The sequence below is a fragment of the Littorina saxatilis genome, unplaced genomic scaffold, assembly GCF_037325665.1.
Source record: "Littorina saxatilis isolate snail1 unplaced genomic scaffold, US_GU_Lsax_2.0 scaffold_353, whole genome shotgun sequence".
In the NCBI taxonomy this organism is placed as follows: domain Eukaryota; kingdom Metazoa; phylum Mollusca; class Gastropoda; order Littorinimorpha; family Littorinidae; genus Littorina; species Littorina saxatilis.
The window spans coordinates 26,621-43,464 of NW_027129291.1; the positions used below are offsets into that span (position 1 = coordinate 26,621).

Below are 16,844 nucleotides of genomic sequence, written 5' to 3' on the forward strand. Positions count from 1 at the left end.
CAAACTTTTATAGCGCTATTGTAGAAAAATATCTACTCTTAGCGCTTTACAATACATACATCGACAAGCATACTATACACGCACAGGCAAAGAAACCGACCAAACATAACCAACAAACTATACATGCACAGGCAAAGAAAGCGACCAAACATACAATACACGCACAGGCAAGATAACTTATGTGGTTATTCATAAAATAAAATGCATACTATGCATACTATGCAAGTAATTATAAGTACAAGCTGGTAGCAATCGAACATGTAGCAATAGTACAACAAAAATATGTTGATAATATACAATGCACAGCATATCTTTGGCGTAATACTAAGTGTGGTAAATCAAAACGCGTTAAACTACTCAGACATTAAGTGTTTTTTAACACATTTTTTAAAACATTTTAATGACTTTTGAAGTAGGTGTGAACAAGCACTTAGCACAGTTATAGCCGTTGCTATAAGTTTATCAGCCTGAAGAGTATGTTAACATTGAAACAAATTGATTATTGAGCATTGGAGTCACACAAGTTAATCAGAGTGAGGACAATGGTGATTGGTGATAACCGAAATGAACTCTTTAAACACCACTTAACCACACGGACAAGTTTGAAGTAGGAGACAGAGGGAGGGTTAGAACAATTTATTATAAACGAAGTAAAAGCGAGTGAAAACGTACGTACCATCATCAGTTGGCGCTGAATCCTGTCTTTGTTTGGTCGCTTCTCTTTTAGACTCTGGAATATCAGTGTCGCATATATCACTTTGGTACATGTCTTCGCCATATAATCAAACAGTGTAGGGACTAAATTGCCGGTCTATCAACATGCACAATCTTTGAACAAACAGCCTCAGATCAACAAGTATTATTATGTAGAGGTTACATGCCGAGTCTCAGTGATTATTAAAAATAATGGTCGAAGTTAGCGGATCATGAAAAATGCGAGCTTAAGCGAGCTTTTTCATGACCGCGAACTGAGACCATTATTTTTTATAATCACTGAGACGAGGTGTGCAACCTCTTTATTCCTCCTTTCTTCAGTTATTCAAAGAAAAGATGATGTTTTTTGCGAAAGTTTGATCGAATCCTATTCACTCAACCAGTCAACCTGCGCAGGCGATCGATTAATGCGCGGTTGTATAGTTCCGTGCAAATCATTCCATTCTGTTAACACTTCTTGTAAGTTTTCCTATTTTGGACTAAAATCAAGTACACAGATATGCTGTTATTCTGCTGTGGCGGCAAAGGCAGATATTGTGTGTTCTGTATATGTTTTGGTATTGCTTAGGATACTGTTCTTTCGTCAAATGGGACTAGCAGACGAACTTTTGCACCCGTGTTCCAACGTTAAAAACTGTATGAAGTTCAGTTTTCTGGGGAAAATAGTGTATGAAACCGCGTTATGTTGTTTAAATTGATGAGATGTGTGCATTTGGTTGCGTGTGATCTGTTTATTAAATGAAATATTGTTGAAAACTGACCGTCGGATTGCAGTCTGTTGTCGAAGAAACTGAGTGAAAAGAAGGGGAACTACTCTTGTCGCTAGACAAAGTATGCGTTACTTGCTTGGGCAATTGCTTGTGATGAACGTTTGAGCACGGCAGATCCAGATTCAGAAAACAACCGAACTCATGGATTTTATATGGAGATTCATGTGTTCAGGCCTGTAGTTGTTAATTTAAATGCGGTATGTTTGTATTGTTTGCTCAAGAGATGTATGCTTAGTACATTAGAGCGTTCGGAACTTTTCAGTCGCAAAAAGTAGTACCGAAACAGAACAACTTCTCAACCCATTGCACTATCGAGGATTCAGGCTGTTGCTGGGTCGTTATTTGTTTGGTTGCTGGGTCATTATCGAAAAATAACTACCCCTACAAGTTTACAGAGGTAAAGAAGCAGAGGGGGGAATAAGTTATGTTATTTGATTTAAGATATAAGATAAACAAGTCAAGCGAAAGCTACTTTCCCAGTACACTTTAAGAAAATGCAACTGCACAAGGACAGGCTGGTATGTCATTCCCATGTTGCCGTCATGGCCTGCACATGTGCTCTTGCATGATTAACATCTTACACGTATAACCGTGTTCCCCTCCAATTAGGCAGCCACACTCCGTTTTCGGGAGACCCATGCTTGGTATTGTTCGTGGTACTATATAGCCCATCAAACTCTGACATGGATGACATGGTCTTTTTGAGCGTATTGATTTTGGTCTCGTGCGTGTGTGCACAGACGAAATGGGATACTGCAATAGCAGGTGATCCCGGAGATCGGGAAATATGCGCCTTTCACTAACCAGGCGGGGCCTTGATTCACATGGAAAGCTGACCTCCTATCCTCTAGACTCTTGCGCATGTCAACACATAGGTGATTATCGCACACGCTTTCTTCTTTTAACTTTATGTTTCTCAGACCATTTCTGCATTAGCGTTTCATTAACAAAAGAATAACCACACTTATACGTGACGACCACAGCAACGGCAATGGCTATACTACTGCGCACTTAAACAGCTAGATATGATTATCGCACACAATTTCTACCGTACATTCTTGTCTAAGCTATTCCAGCATTAACATGTTATTTAAAAACATAAACAAGTCGCGTAAGTCAAAAATACAACATTTTGTCAAGCTGTCGAACTCACAGAATGAAACTGAACGCACTGCAATTTTTCAGCAAGACCGTATACTTGTAGCATCGTCAGTCCACCGCTCGTGGCAAAGGCAGTGAAATTGACAAGAAGAGCGGGGTAGTAGTTGCACCGAGAAAGATAGCACGCTTTTCTGTACCTCTCTTCGTTTTAACTTTCTGAGCGTGTTTTTAATCCAAACATATCATATCTATATGTTTTTGGAATCAGAAACCGACAAGGAATATAATGAAAGTGTATCTAAATTGATTTCGAAAATTTAATTTTGATCATAATTTTTATATTTTTAATTTTCAGAGCTTGTTTTTAATCCAAATATAACATATGTATATGTTTTTGGAATCAGAAAATGATGGAAAATAAGATGAACGTAAATTTGGATCGTTTTATAATAAAAATATTTTTTTTACAATTTTCAGATTTTTAATTACCAAAGTCATTAATTAATTTTTAAACCAAAGCTGAAATGCAATACCGAAGTCCGGCCTTTGTCGAAGATTGCTTGGCCAAAATGTCAATCAATTTGGTTGAAAAATGAGGGTGTGACAGTGTCGCCTCAACTTTTACAAAAAGCTGGATATGACGTCATGTATCGAAAAAAAGAAAAAAACGTCCGGGGATATCATTCCCAGGAACTCTCATTTCATAAAGATCGGTTCAGTAGTTTGGTCTGAATCGCTCTACACACACACACACTTACAGACAGACAGACAGACACACACACACACACACACACACACACACACACACACACACACACACACACACACACACATACACCACGACCCTCGTCTCGATTCCCCCTCTATGTTAAAACATTTAGTCAAAACTTGACTAAATGTAAAAATGAAAACTCACTTCTACGTTTGAGGATAACGGCGATGAAAATGGCAATGGCTACAATGACGACAAATCCAACAACGCTTCCTACCACGGTTGCCACTGGCAATCCAGTAGCTCGTTCTTGGTTCAAGTCAAGAGCTTATCGACAGAAAAAAGTATGTCTTTGTCAGTCTGTCTAAGGAGAACATACATAGCTCTAGTGTCTAAACATTCGTTGCCTATAAATGATATTCAGAGTATTTTATGTTTACTTGCTTAGGGCATGATGTTTGAAAATGCTTATTTTCCTTTTGCTTGTATAGACCGTTTTAATAAAATCAAATAGTATCTGTTCATACCTCTAGGACCAATTAAGTTGATAGGGCAGGTATAATTGTGCTATGGTATCTGAGTGGTGTGTGTTTGTGCGTGTGTGTGTGTCTGTGTGTGTGTGTGTGTGTGTGTGGGTGTGTGTGTGTGTGTGTGTGTGAGTGAGTACGTGCGTGCGTGTGTGTCAGTGTGTTAGTGTACCTGTCTGTCTGTGTGTGTGTTTTGTTTCACTTACGGTTGACTATGACAGAGTAGTTGAGCGTGTCAAACACCTCATCGTGTGGTCCCCATAGTGAACGGCACACATGCACAACACCACCTTGGTTCTGTTGGATGTCGGGTAGTTCCAGGACAGCAGAACCTGCGTTGTTTGTCCACACAACTCTTCCAGACGGATACCCCTGAGTATCGTCTTTGTTTTTGCAAGTGCATGTCACATGGCTTCCTTCCGTAACGGACAGCAAACATGTAGACTCGTCTAAGACCAGCGAACCGGGTTCCTCTGCCCAAAAGATCAGAATAAGTTGGCTGTTAAATGTGCACGCGATAAAGCACAACGACTTTTACATACAACAAAACATGTTGAAAAGAGACAATCATTTGTTCGGTACATACACACTAAAGGTTTGGTGGTGATAAAGCATGGTGACTGTGTTGGTCTGTTTTAACAGTAACCACAACAAGCCCACCATCAGCAACAGAGACACACCTAGCAACATAGACACACGCAGCAACAGAGACACAATCAGCAACAGAGACACAAGCAGCAACGGAGACACAAGCAGCAACTATTAACAATTCATTTGAGACAACAGGAAATGTCAACATGTGCCAGGGAACAATCACTTACCTACAGTAACGGTAGCAGCAAGGAATGGCCTCCCATCTGGGAGTATCTTCACAAATATATTATTGCTCCCAACCATGTAGGGACTCAGTGTTGTATTAAGTCGACACGAAACATTGATGTATTTGTTGTCTGTGTCACTGTCGGTGTACGGCGTCAAACCCGCGGCTGATGATGCTAGACGGTGCATCTGCAAGACAAAAATAAGAGAGAATGGCTGGGTAACTGCAGTAACTTGAGGCTCTTGAGATCGGTTGTATTTACTGGATTGCGATCCATCACTCAAACATTTGACTATCCTGATATTCACCCATTCGACCAGACGACCACGTGATCGAACACAACCATCCAGACAACCAACTAATTAGCAATGATGTATGCTCCTAACATTGCCCTGCCAACAAGGTAAGCTGACTGACTAACCTAAATTATCTTAACGATATAATTCGAAATGACGTACCTCGTTGTTGACCGAGTCATACCACAGACAGGTGATATTGTCAGAAGCTGGCAGGTTGGACACTGTAACACTTCCTGTCACGGTCCAGTTGTCATGGAGTCTTATGTTTGCCTCTTCAAGATCTAAATGCAATGACAATGCAAAGCTGTATACACTTTCAGGACATGCCAACTCAAAGTCATGACATAAATCGACGCTTGTTTTAATATAACATATTCAATTTGCTTAAGTCTAACACTTATCCCGTTCAACGGGAACAATATCATCTAGGATTTTGATAATCGATGACAAAACACATATTTGAGCAAAAGGGAAGACAAGAAAATACTAAAATAGCAAAATGTTGTTGAAAACATGCACATTTTCATTGATTTGGGGATAATTGTAATACAATACAAATATTTTACTGGTACTGATGATTCTAGAAATCGGGAAACATGCAGGCACTTAAACGTTCAAACGCATGTCATGTAAACAGAAAATACAGACCAAAACAATAAAATAAATGTAATAAGGATACAAAATCAAAATACAAAAGAAACAAATATATTACCGAACAAACAAGCAAACAAACAAACAAACACACACACATGTCATATGCAAGGAATTATACAAATCATTGTAGATATTTATCAAAAGGTCATAAAGTGCTTTCTTAAAAGTTGTGAAAGCAATTCAAAGAGAAAGATCTGCGCGGTTATGTTTCAGATGCTGATCTGAGTTTGTGCTAAATTTCCATCACGCATGCAACATATATTTTGCTTTGGTTTGCAGCCGATATCATACTTACATAATACAAGAATCTTGCAGTCACTGTGAGTCGCATTATTTTTCTTTGAACATGTCAATATAGCACCGTCTTTCTGTCTGACGTTAGTCTGTATCAGCAGTGTACTGGAGTTTTGTTCTCTTGTTACATTGAAGTCAGCGTCAGTTATTGTGCACTTGGGGCAAGTTTTGGTGTTTGTTTGACAGTAGCTGCATTGTGCGATGGTAGACACCGTTCCATTCCCATACGTAACTGTCCAGTACATGTTCTGTGCAGCAAGAAGACCTTTACATACGATGGGCGATGTCTTGTTCTCGGTGACAATGATTGCACCTGCCCTGCATTCTGAAAATCTGTACGCTGAAATATAATGATGGAGACAGAAGATGACCGTGTGCAGTGTTCATAATCTGCTACTCCCCTCAGTGTGGAATCAAAGAAGGGTGCATGCACACGCGCATGTGTGTGTATGTGTATGTGTAGGTGTGTGCGTGCGTGCGTGCGTGTGTACGTGCGTACGTGCGTGCGTGCGTGCGTACCTGCATGTGCGTGCGAGCGTCTGTGCTCACGAGTGTGCTCACGAATGTGTGTGTGTGTGTGTGTGTGTGTGTGTGTGTGTGTGTGTGTGTGTGTGTGTGTGTGTGCGTGTGTGTGTGTGTATGTGTGTATGTGTGTGTGAGTGTGTGTGTGTGAGTGTGTGTGTGTGTGTGTGTGTGAATATGTGTTTGTATGGGTATCTGCATGTATGTGTTTATCTGATTTGCGTTTGTTGAAACTGAAATCATAATGTAAGCCCTGGTTGAAAAGTAAAGGGACATTGTACAAGCGAATTCTGTTAGAATCATTATGATTACATTAAGGTTATGAAATTAATTGCAACAAGATAAACAGACCACATTAGCAATGAATGACGCACACATTATAACAATGTAAGTGTATGCAAGATACGATCAAAACTATTGACTGAAGCCTCGTTGTAAAAAACAATAATACAACCCACAAACCTGGAACAACAAACAGTGTACAAGTGGCGTTGAAGAAGTTTCTACGATTTGAACATTTTATGGTCGACCCGGATGTGACCAGTGAGTGGTTCAGGAACTGCAGTGTTGTGCTGTCATTTGAATCTCTGCTGATATTGTAGCCTTCTACTGGAGGTGAGCACCCGGAACACCCTGCTTTGCAGTGTCCACAGGTCCCGATTATCATTTCCTTGCCGCTGGACGAGTTCCTAATGGACCAGGAGATGTTGTGCGTTCTGCCCAATCCTGTACAGGTAAGAACAGGTTGCTGGTTTTGCACGATGTCGAAATTCCTGTTACTGTTGCACTCGGTCAAGGTGTAAGCATCACCTACAACCGGAGAAAAAACAACACATAAATATATGCGTCGGTAAAGGAGGAGGAACGAAATGCACACTCCTTAACTTCACTATTGCCGTTTTGTATCCTTACATTACAAAAACAAGAGGCGAAGCCTTCACGGCTCACGTAAGAAATCGACAAACAGTAACACAAACTCAATCACTCCGGCCGTCACACATACACACACACAGTAAGCATACCGTCGCGATATAACCTTGAACGGTTGAAAACGACGTTAAACACCAAATAAAGAAAGAAAGAAACAGTAAGCATAAGTGATACGGTCAGGCAAGAGTGCGAGACACTAGATCTAGATCTGTCTGTCTGTAGCCTACTTTATAGTACTTACGAGGACACGATGGCCAGATCGACACTGCGCTTTCAGTCGACAGCGCTTCCTCGCGCAGACACTGGAAACACGCTGTGCAGATTAACCTGTAGGAAATCTCCTTTGGTATCTTCTTTATCTATTTTTCTGGAGCTACGAAACCGAACAATGTGAAATCATGAGTCGTCTTCTTCGAATCGGCGAACTGCAGCTCGGTGATAACTGTATCTATACCACACAGACACTCCTTCACGCGATCTGACCTAACCTTGACCCCTGACCTGGTCTACATACCTCACACGACACAAATCAGTCAGCTGTTTTTACCCCCCCAAAACCCCCCACCACCCGTTATCTTTGGATACACACTTTAACTACATACGTGCCGACGAAATGTTGATCATTGCTTCAATATTTTGAAGCTGTTGCTTGGATAATAACCAGGTAAAATTAGTATTTCGGTGTTTAGTCAAATGTTAAAGTTTCTATCACATACACACACACACACACACACACACACACACACACACACACACACACACACACACACACACACACGCGCGCGCGCACACGCACAGACAGACAAAGTTTATCATCGCATAGGCTACACTTACGTGAGCCAATAACAAACAAACGCAGCGACATGATAAACAAACAACCCAACCCAATAAACGATATTGAACACTCATAAACACTCATAAACACACACACACACACACACACACACACACACACACACACACACACACACACACACACACACACACACACACACACACACACATAATTCCCTCCGCAGAATGTTCAGCAATCAAAACGTGCAAATAGATACAATGATACATGTATTTGATTCACTTGTAAATCCGATATTAACATATGGCGCTGAGATTTGGTATCCGTTTACGTTTAATAATAAAATAAAACAAACAAATACTGATCATTTCTTTGGATCATGTTTATCTAGCAAAAATCCTCATGAATTTGTTTATATCAAATTTTGTCGATTCCTTCTTGGAGTTCATAGAAAAGCTATGTGGATACCTGTACTGGGGGAATTAGGAAGGTTAAAAATGTTATCACAAACAATAGCATTCTGGGCGCATATTCTAGACTCCAAACACGATTCGTATATACATCAATTACTATATGACTCAATGTTGCACCATCCGACAGAAACGCCATGGCTACAATTTGTTAGACAATCTCTTTGTAACTTAGGTTTTAGTCACGTTTGGCATAACCAATCTACATTAAATGTACACAAATTAAAGTTTGCCATTGACAAAAAACAACAAGAGGAATATATAAGATACTGGACAAAAGAAAAATCAGATACATATTCCAGACTTAAGTTTTATTCTATGATCAGTAAATCTTACGAAATGCAGTCATACTTAATACAAATTAAGAATAATAAACACAGAAAGATGTTAAGCAGATTAAGGACTAGCACACATTGTTTAAAAATTGAAAGTGGAAGACATCAGAATATCCCTAAAGAAAATCGTCTTTGTATTGAATGCAATGTCATAGAAGATGAAATACATTTTCTAGATAAATGCAATAAATATGTTAAATTAAGGGATGAATTTAAAGAAGATGCTTCACATATCAATATGAAATATGCTAACAAAAATCCAAGTAACTTATTTTTAGAAGACGAAGTTCAAGTTCGTCTTGGCAAATTTGTTACGGATTGTTTTAGCATTGTATAATGCATTATTTGTTGTTTGTTGTGTCAATAACTTTACTGGTTCATGACAATAAACATTATTCTATTCTATTCTATTCTATTCTATTCTATTCACACACACACATCATACACACACACACACACGCACACACCCAGACGCACACACACCCACACACGCGCGCACATACACACACACACGCACAACCTTATACACACACACAAACACACACACGCGTGCACACACACACACATAAAACACACGCACACACACACAGCTAGAGTTGATAAATGAGAAACATGTCCCCGAGTACGCTAGTACTTGGGCTCAACAGACTTTAATCGTGTGTGTGTGTGTGTGTGTGTGTGTGTGTGTGTGTGTGTGTGTGTGTGTGTGTGTGTGTGTGTGTGTGTGTGTGTCTCGACTTAACAGCTTATTGCTGGGAAACTACTGGGCGCAGTTCGTTCAAAAGTTGATACACTAACTTGATAATAGGTCCGATTGATCGTATCAAAACTTCATAAGGTTACCTGGGACCTAAATGCGAAATAAACCACAAAACGACTTGGCGGTGGGACGATTTCAGACGGAGCAACAGCCAGCCAACAGCCGAACGCGTCACACAGTGACGAGAAATAATTTATAGCGTCGTAAAAAGCATGCGTATCGCATGCGAGACGATTTGCCAGGCTTTGCGCGTTGTGTTTTTGAATAATTTGATTTTTTGTGTACCCCATTTTCTACCAAGCGTTGGTTGCTCGGTCGCGACTGCGGTGGTTTAGAGGTCGCGATTTTGTGTTTTGATTCTGTTCATATTAATTTGTATTTTTTCTTATGGTTTCCTTTGTTTACATATGTTTACATATGTTTCAGTCTTTTACCTTCACTTTACATTAAAGAAGTTGGTAAAACTACCTGGGGCGTGATAAATGCAAGAATCCGCGAGCCAGGACAGTAAAAGAACTTCGTGGGCCACCAGTTCACCAGTTATGAAGAGGGTCGGCAGTGTATTTTTCACTGTGATCAAATAAAAGAGAAAGGCCAGTCACCACGCACATCCTCGGCTCGCATGCAATGTAGTTATATAGCAAAGGGAATGCCTGTAATTCACACAGAGCAATCTCTTGGTCTTAAACGTGCACAAGACAAAAACTTTCATACTGGGGGAGCGAGCCAGTCTGAAGAGTACTCGGGTCCAGCGCGAGCGTTTTTTATTATCATGCTGTATGAATGTGCTATTGTCTGCTTCTACAATTCATTGTTTCTAAATCGCTCGAGCTAAAATGAACACCAGGCATTTTTGTTCTACTGGAAATACATTTCTTCTGTCTCTACATGGTACGGCTACATACAATACCCAAATGAGATAAACACTCTGTGAGTATGTACTGTGAACCGTGACATGCGTTCTTTAGAATGTGATGTGAGTTTATGCACTTACCATGTCCTGGCAAAGGAATTATCAGCAGCCGCCTCATGGTGTGGAGAAGTAAAAGCCACAACATCATGGATCAGTGTTGGTAAATATATATCACAGTTGATAGTACATCCTCAAAACAACTTGAAACAACCTTCTGGTTCGCCACTCCTTCGCCTTGCTCCTTTCTTCTCGCTAACAACTGTACGCAGTGACGAACCTGTCAGAACGCGTGACGCACGCACGCACTGATAGTTTAAGAGCTCAAAACTGTAGCTTTAAAAAAGGTGAACTTGATCAACCTTGCCTGTTACATTAATTTTATTTCATGTATGGCTTCAGATAACATTTTAGAAGACACCCAGAGGGGATGTCACATTTCTGACTTTTCCTTATCCAAGATGGCGGCTAATTCAAAATGGCGGCCAACCCTGAAGTAAGTCTGGCACATAACATGGTCAAGTAGCATCTCATTTTAAAAGTAATTTTGAGAGGAATAGATATTTGAAATCAGAAATGGTGCGAACATACTACCATTCATGTTAAAATCATTTTAGTGTGATCAATGCTTTTACGGCCAGGCATTTGTCAACTCATATATATGACTGTGAGAAAGCAAAACACTTTCAACAAATTGAATATTGAAAAAAAGAACGTTTTCAAACACATTTTGTATTACATCTAAATAAGAGAAACGAAGTTCACATTATTGTTTAATAATCGTTATCTTGATATCACAAACTGTTAATCTAGTTCAAGGTACTCTTTATAATTAAGCATGAAACAAATTTGCTGTACACTAATAAGTTACTAAAAATACAATGGACAAACAAACACACAAAGAATGAAACAATGCAATTTTGGTTTGTTTGTTTGCTTAACGCCCAGCCAATCACGAAGGGCCATATCAGGGCGTTGCTGCTTTGACATATAACGTGCGTCACAACCAAAACAGAAGTCGCAGCACAGGCTTCATGTCTCACCCAGTTACATTATTCTGACACCGGACCAACCAGTCCTAGCACTAACCCCATAATGCCAGACGCCACGCGGAGCAGCCACTAGATTGCCAAAACAATACAATGGACAATGCCATAACACAAATAAAAGTTAAACAAGTCGCGTAAGGCGAAAATACAACATTTAGTCAAGCTGTCGAACTCACAGAATGCAACTGAACGCAATGCAATTTTTCAGCAAGACCGTATACTCGTAGCATCGTAAGTCCACCACTCGTGGCAAAGGCAGTGAACTTGTCAAGAAGAGCGGGGTAGTAGTTGCGCTGAGAAGGATAGCACGCTTTTCTGTACCTCTCTTCGTTTAAACTTTCTGAGCGTGTTTTTAATCCAAACATATCATATCTATGTTTTTGGAATCAGGAACCGACAAGGAATAAGATGTTTTTTAATAGATTTCGGAAATTTTATTTTGATAATAATGTTTATATTTTTAAATTTCAGACCTTGTTTTTAATCCGAATATAACATATTTATATGTTTTTGGAATCAGAAAATGATGAAGATTAAGATGAACGTAAATTGGGATCGTTTTATAAAACAATATTTTTAATTACAATTTGTAGATTTTTAATGACCAAAGTCATACATTAATTTGTAAGCCACCAAGCTGAAATGTAATACCGAAGTCCGGCCTTCGTCGAAAATTGCTTGGCCAAAATTTAAATCAATTTGATTGAAAAATGAGGGTGTGACAGTGCCGCCTCAACTTTTACAAAAAAGCCGGATATGACGTCGTCAAAGACATTTATCGCAAAAATGAAAAACAATTCCGTGGATATCATACCCAGGAACTCTCATGTCACATTTCATAAAGATCGGTACAGTAGTTTACTCTCAATCGCTCTACACACACACACACGCACACACACACACAGACAGACGCACATACACCATACCCTCGTTTCGATTCCCCCTCGATGTTAAAATATTTAGTCAAAACTTGACTAAATATAAAGATTCCCCATGTGTTGTAGTTCACGTGAACAAATTCTGCGAAATATTGGAGCATCTCAGCAAATGAAGAGAGAAACAAAAGCCAGTCACTGTCTCGAAGTAATCGTGTGAAACGCAGAATAAGAAACACCAGTTGCATGTAGGTTCTCCAGAACTGACATTTTATGCGGAAAACTGGCAAAGAAGAGCCCATAGAGCTTTTAAAGTGAGTTTGTCGGCATTGTTTGTGGGAGCTCAATGCTCAAGATTTCGTAAAGTTATGAAGATTTCATGTACCGCCCAATCACATTCAAAAAGTGTATGTGCATATGAAAGACCCCCATCTTTCGAACTTTTCCGTTTGCGTTGCCATATTGCAGCATTTTGGCCTCGCAGTACAGATGCTTGTCAAACGCCTTCAAATAGTTTTGTCATTGCTTGACATTTCTTGATCACTGTCCAAATGGTGTCAAAGACAGGGGCTGGAGCCTTGTTATGAGCGGACATGGGCCAACTGAATACTCACCTCCCTGGAACTTCTTCTCCATCTGGCTGCTGTCTTAGGCAAGTCAGCAACTGCACACTATGATAATGTCTTGTCCTCAGGCTTGTTTAACTCATGTCAACGTTTTCATAAAATGTTATGTGACAAGGTGGAGTGGAAGGGGGGGGGGGGGGCAGGAAGTATTCACATGAGACGCCGAGACAGAGATTGATCTAACATGTCTTTATTAAAATACACCAGAAGGCAGTGTCTGCGGACACATGAAAAAGAAAAGAAAACAACATAAGAACAGGACACAATGAAGCGCAAAGGAAATGTTCATAACGATAACAAATACTCAGCAGTTAAACTGAACTAACAAGTCGCGTAAGGCGAAAATACAATATTTAGTCAAGTAGCTGTCGAACTCACAGAATGAAACTGAACGCAATGCCATTTTTCAGCAAGACCGTATACTCGTAGCATCGTCAGTCCACCGCTCATGGCAAAGGCAGTGAAATTGACAAGAAGAGCGGGGTAGTAGTTGCGCTAAGAAGGATAGCACGCTTTTCTGTACCTCTCTTTGTTTTAACTTTCTGAGCGTGTTTTTTAATCCAAATATATCATATTTATATGTTTTTGGAATCAGGAACCGACAAAGAATAAGATGAAAGTGTTTTTAAATTGATTTCGACAATTTAATTTTGATAATAATTTTTATATATTTAATTTTCAGAGCTTTTTTTTAATCCAAATAAAACATATTTATATGTTTGTGGAATCAGAAAATGATGGAGAATAAGATGAACGTAAATTTGGATCGTTTTATAAATTTTTATTTTTTTTTTACAATTTTCAGATTTTTAATGACCAAAGTCATAAATTAATTTTTAAGCCACCAAGCTGAAATGCAATACCGAAGTCCGGGCTTCGTCGAAGATTACTTGACCAAAATTTCAACCAATTTGGTTGAAAAATGAGGGCGTGACAGTGCCGCCTCAACTTTCACGAAAAGCCGGATATGACGTCATCAAAGACATTTATCAAAAAAATGAAAAAAACATTCGGGGATTTCATACCAAGCAACTCTCATGTCAAATTTCATAAATATCGGTCCAGTAGTTTAGTCTGAATCGCTCTACACACACACACACACACAGACACACACACAGACACATGCACATACACCACGACCCTCGTTTCGATTCCCCCTCGATGTTAAAATATTTAGTCAAAACTTGACTAAATATAAAAAGGAAGAGGGGGGGGGTGGAGAAAGGAGAGACAGACCTAATTCCCTAAACAAACGATCACGGATATCGAAGCGTGACAGTGAACATTGTTAGCGGGTAAATAGTGTTAGGGGCAAAACAACGAAACAGACGCTATGACGTCACTACTGACGATCAAAATGGCTAACAGTAACACATAGTACTTGCACACCAATGCATCAATCACACGCTCATAACACATCATAGGCCTGATCAAACCTAGCAAATACAATAATACAAACAAGAACCAAACTCTACTTACAGTTCACTCTTCAATGCAGAATTAAACAAACGAAGTTATGGCGGGGCCGTTCAACAAATCGCCGGTCTCAAATCACTTAACACACACTCAGACCGCCCAGGGTCTTGTCACCTTCGCGTCACGGGTCAGACTGACCCGCCTTACGCTATCGGGGGACGAACGCGCGCGCATAATACGAATTAACCAATCAGCATGTAAACATTCAACCAACCACGACACAGCATCCTAAGCACAAGTACAACAAAGACATACGGTGATACACACATGGTCGCCTCACGGGGAATAAACGGGACAGGGTTTGGCAGAGAAAAGCAAAGACAGTGGCCGTGAAATCTCCACACGGTTACATCCCCCCCCCCCCCCAACTCTTTAACAAACTGCGGCCTCGCAGATTCAACGCCCCAAGACGAGCTTAGCATGACATTACAACGCAATACAAACGTAGAAGAAACAAAACATCGACCAGTAACCAAAATTAGCATTGAACAATAAAAGTTGACATGCAAGTCACACAAACCATTTAAGCAAAACCAACCAAACCACATGAGCCAATGACTATAGATAACAATAACAATAACAATAACAGCACTTTATTGTCCATTAAAATATTACATAAAAATGGAAATTTTTCTTCGGCACACCCTGTCTGCCTGTAAACGATTATAACAACAATTGTATAGGACGACACACATAAAACATAAAACATAAAAGGGATACAATCAAATATGATATTGCACTATGTAAATTTACCCTCTCATATCACAGGAGTTGGGTTTCACAGCCGAGTAATCACATTAAAAATATTTCACACACACCTTCACATGTACACATTGTTTGTTTTTTTCCCAGCCGACCAGCCTCTACGTGATGCGAGAAGAATTTAAAATGGTGACTGCAGAAGGCAGGAATGACTTTTTAAACTGGTTTTTGCGTGCCAAAGGGACCTTATAACGTTTACCTGAAGGGAGAATTTCAAAACAGGGGTTGAGAGGATGGATCGGATCACGGACAATTTTGAGAGCTTTCCGCTTAATGGCAGCTTCGTAGAGACTGGTCAGCTGTCGTTGGGGTTGCCCAACAAGCTTGCTAGCCGTCGCAACAATGCGGTGGAGTTTAGCTTTGTTTTTAACATTTGTGGTACCATACCATGTCACAATGTTAAAAGTCAGTATGCTTTCAATCAAACTGCGATACACAAGTTCCATAACACTTTGATTGACATTAAAATATTTAAGCTTCCTGAGAAGAAAAAGTCGCTGCTGAGCTTTCTTATAAACAGCATGAACATGATCACTAAAAGTCAGCTTATTGTCAATTGAAACCCCAATATATTTGAAGGTTTCCACAAGTTCAACTTCCTTGTCGCTTATTCTCACTTTTTGGGGACCACAATTATCACTCTTTCCTCCAAAAATCATTTCTTTTGTTTTGCCTACATTCAACTGCAAGAAACTGGACTTGAACCATTCATTCAGAAGATCAACTTGGGTAAAATACTTTGACAAAGTTTCGTCGTCCTTCAGACGCCCAACGAGGGCCATGTCGTCTGCATATTTAATGAGGGCTAGAACTGGATCATTTAAAAGCATGTTGTTTGTGTAAATGGAAAAAAGGACAGGAGAGAGAACACAACCTTGTGGGGCCCCGGTGTTTAAAACAACTTCGTCTGAAAGCACAGAATGACCAAACAAACGGTTGCTGAGGCTGACACGTTGTGGCCGATCGCATAGGAACTCCCTGATCCAGAAAATCAAATTATTGTTCACATCTAACTGGACTAACCTCTGGATAAGTATATGGGGCTGAATCGTATTAAAGGCTGATGAAAAATCCATAAAAAGAACTCTAACCGTGTTCCCTGCTGTATCTAAATGGCTGACAATCATGTTGATAAGCGTGAGTGTAGCATCTTCGACGCCTCTCTTTGCCCTATATGCGAACTGAAGGGGGTCCATGCGATCTGCCACAGACTCAGTGAGCTTGTTACAAACAAGCCTCTCCATACATTTCGCTACAACAGAAGTCAGTGCCACAGGGCGAAAATCATTTAGTTCTTTTGCGTTTGGTTTCTTGGGTACAGGTGTTATAGTGGAAGTTTTCCAGGAACGAGGCATAAAATGTACATCGAGAAAGAGCTGAAACAGCTGAGTAAAAACTGAACCAAGCTGATCAGCACACACTTTCAAAACACGTCCGCCTAAACC

The 16,844-nt window shown here is 40.0% G+C and overlaps 1 protein-coding gene across 1 annotated transcript; it reads right to left on the reverse strand.

Moving 5' to 3' along the window:
- Positions 1-462: 462 nt before the first annotated feature.
- Positions 463-6,213, reverse strand: LOC138957555 (uncharacterized). The gene is made up of 7 exons (XM_070328655.1): positions 5,893-6,213; positions 5,103-5,224; positions 4,646-4,832; positions 4,031-4,297; positions 3,502-3,624; positions 677-730; positions 463-467 (listed from the first exon to the last, which is right to left on the reverse strand). The coding sequence occupies exons 1-7, from the start codon at positions 6,134-6,136 to the stop codon at positions 463-465; spliced, it is 1,002 nt and encodes a 333-aa protein (XP_070184756.1). The 5' UTR covers positions 6,137-6,213.
- Between the last annotated feature and the right edge of the window lie 10,631 nt (positions 6,214-16,844).

Coding starts and splice junctions, on each gene's coding strand:
- LOC138957555 (XM_070328655.1), bottom strand. CDS start 6,136: ATGTACTGGACAGTTACGTATGGGAATGGAACGGTGTCTACCATCGCA. Junction 5,225..5,892: donor CTGCAAGATTCTTGTATTAT/GTAAGTATGATA, acceptor CATTGCATTTAG/ATCTTGAAGAGGCAAACATA. Junction 3,625..4,030: donor CTACTCTGTCATAGTCAACC/GTAAGTGAAACA, acceptor TCTGTCGATAAG/CTCTTGACTTGAACCAAGAA.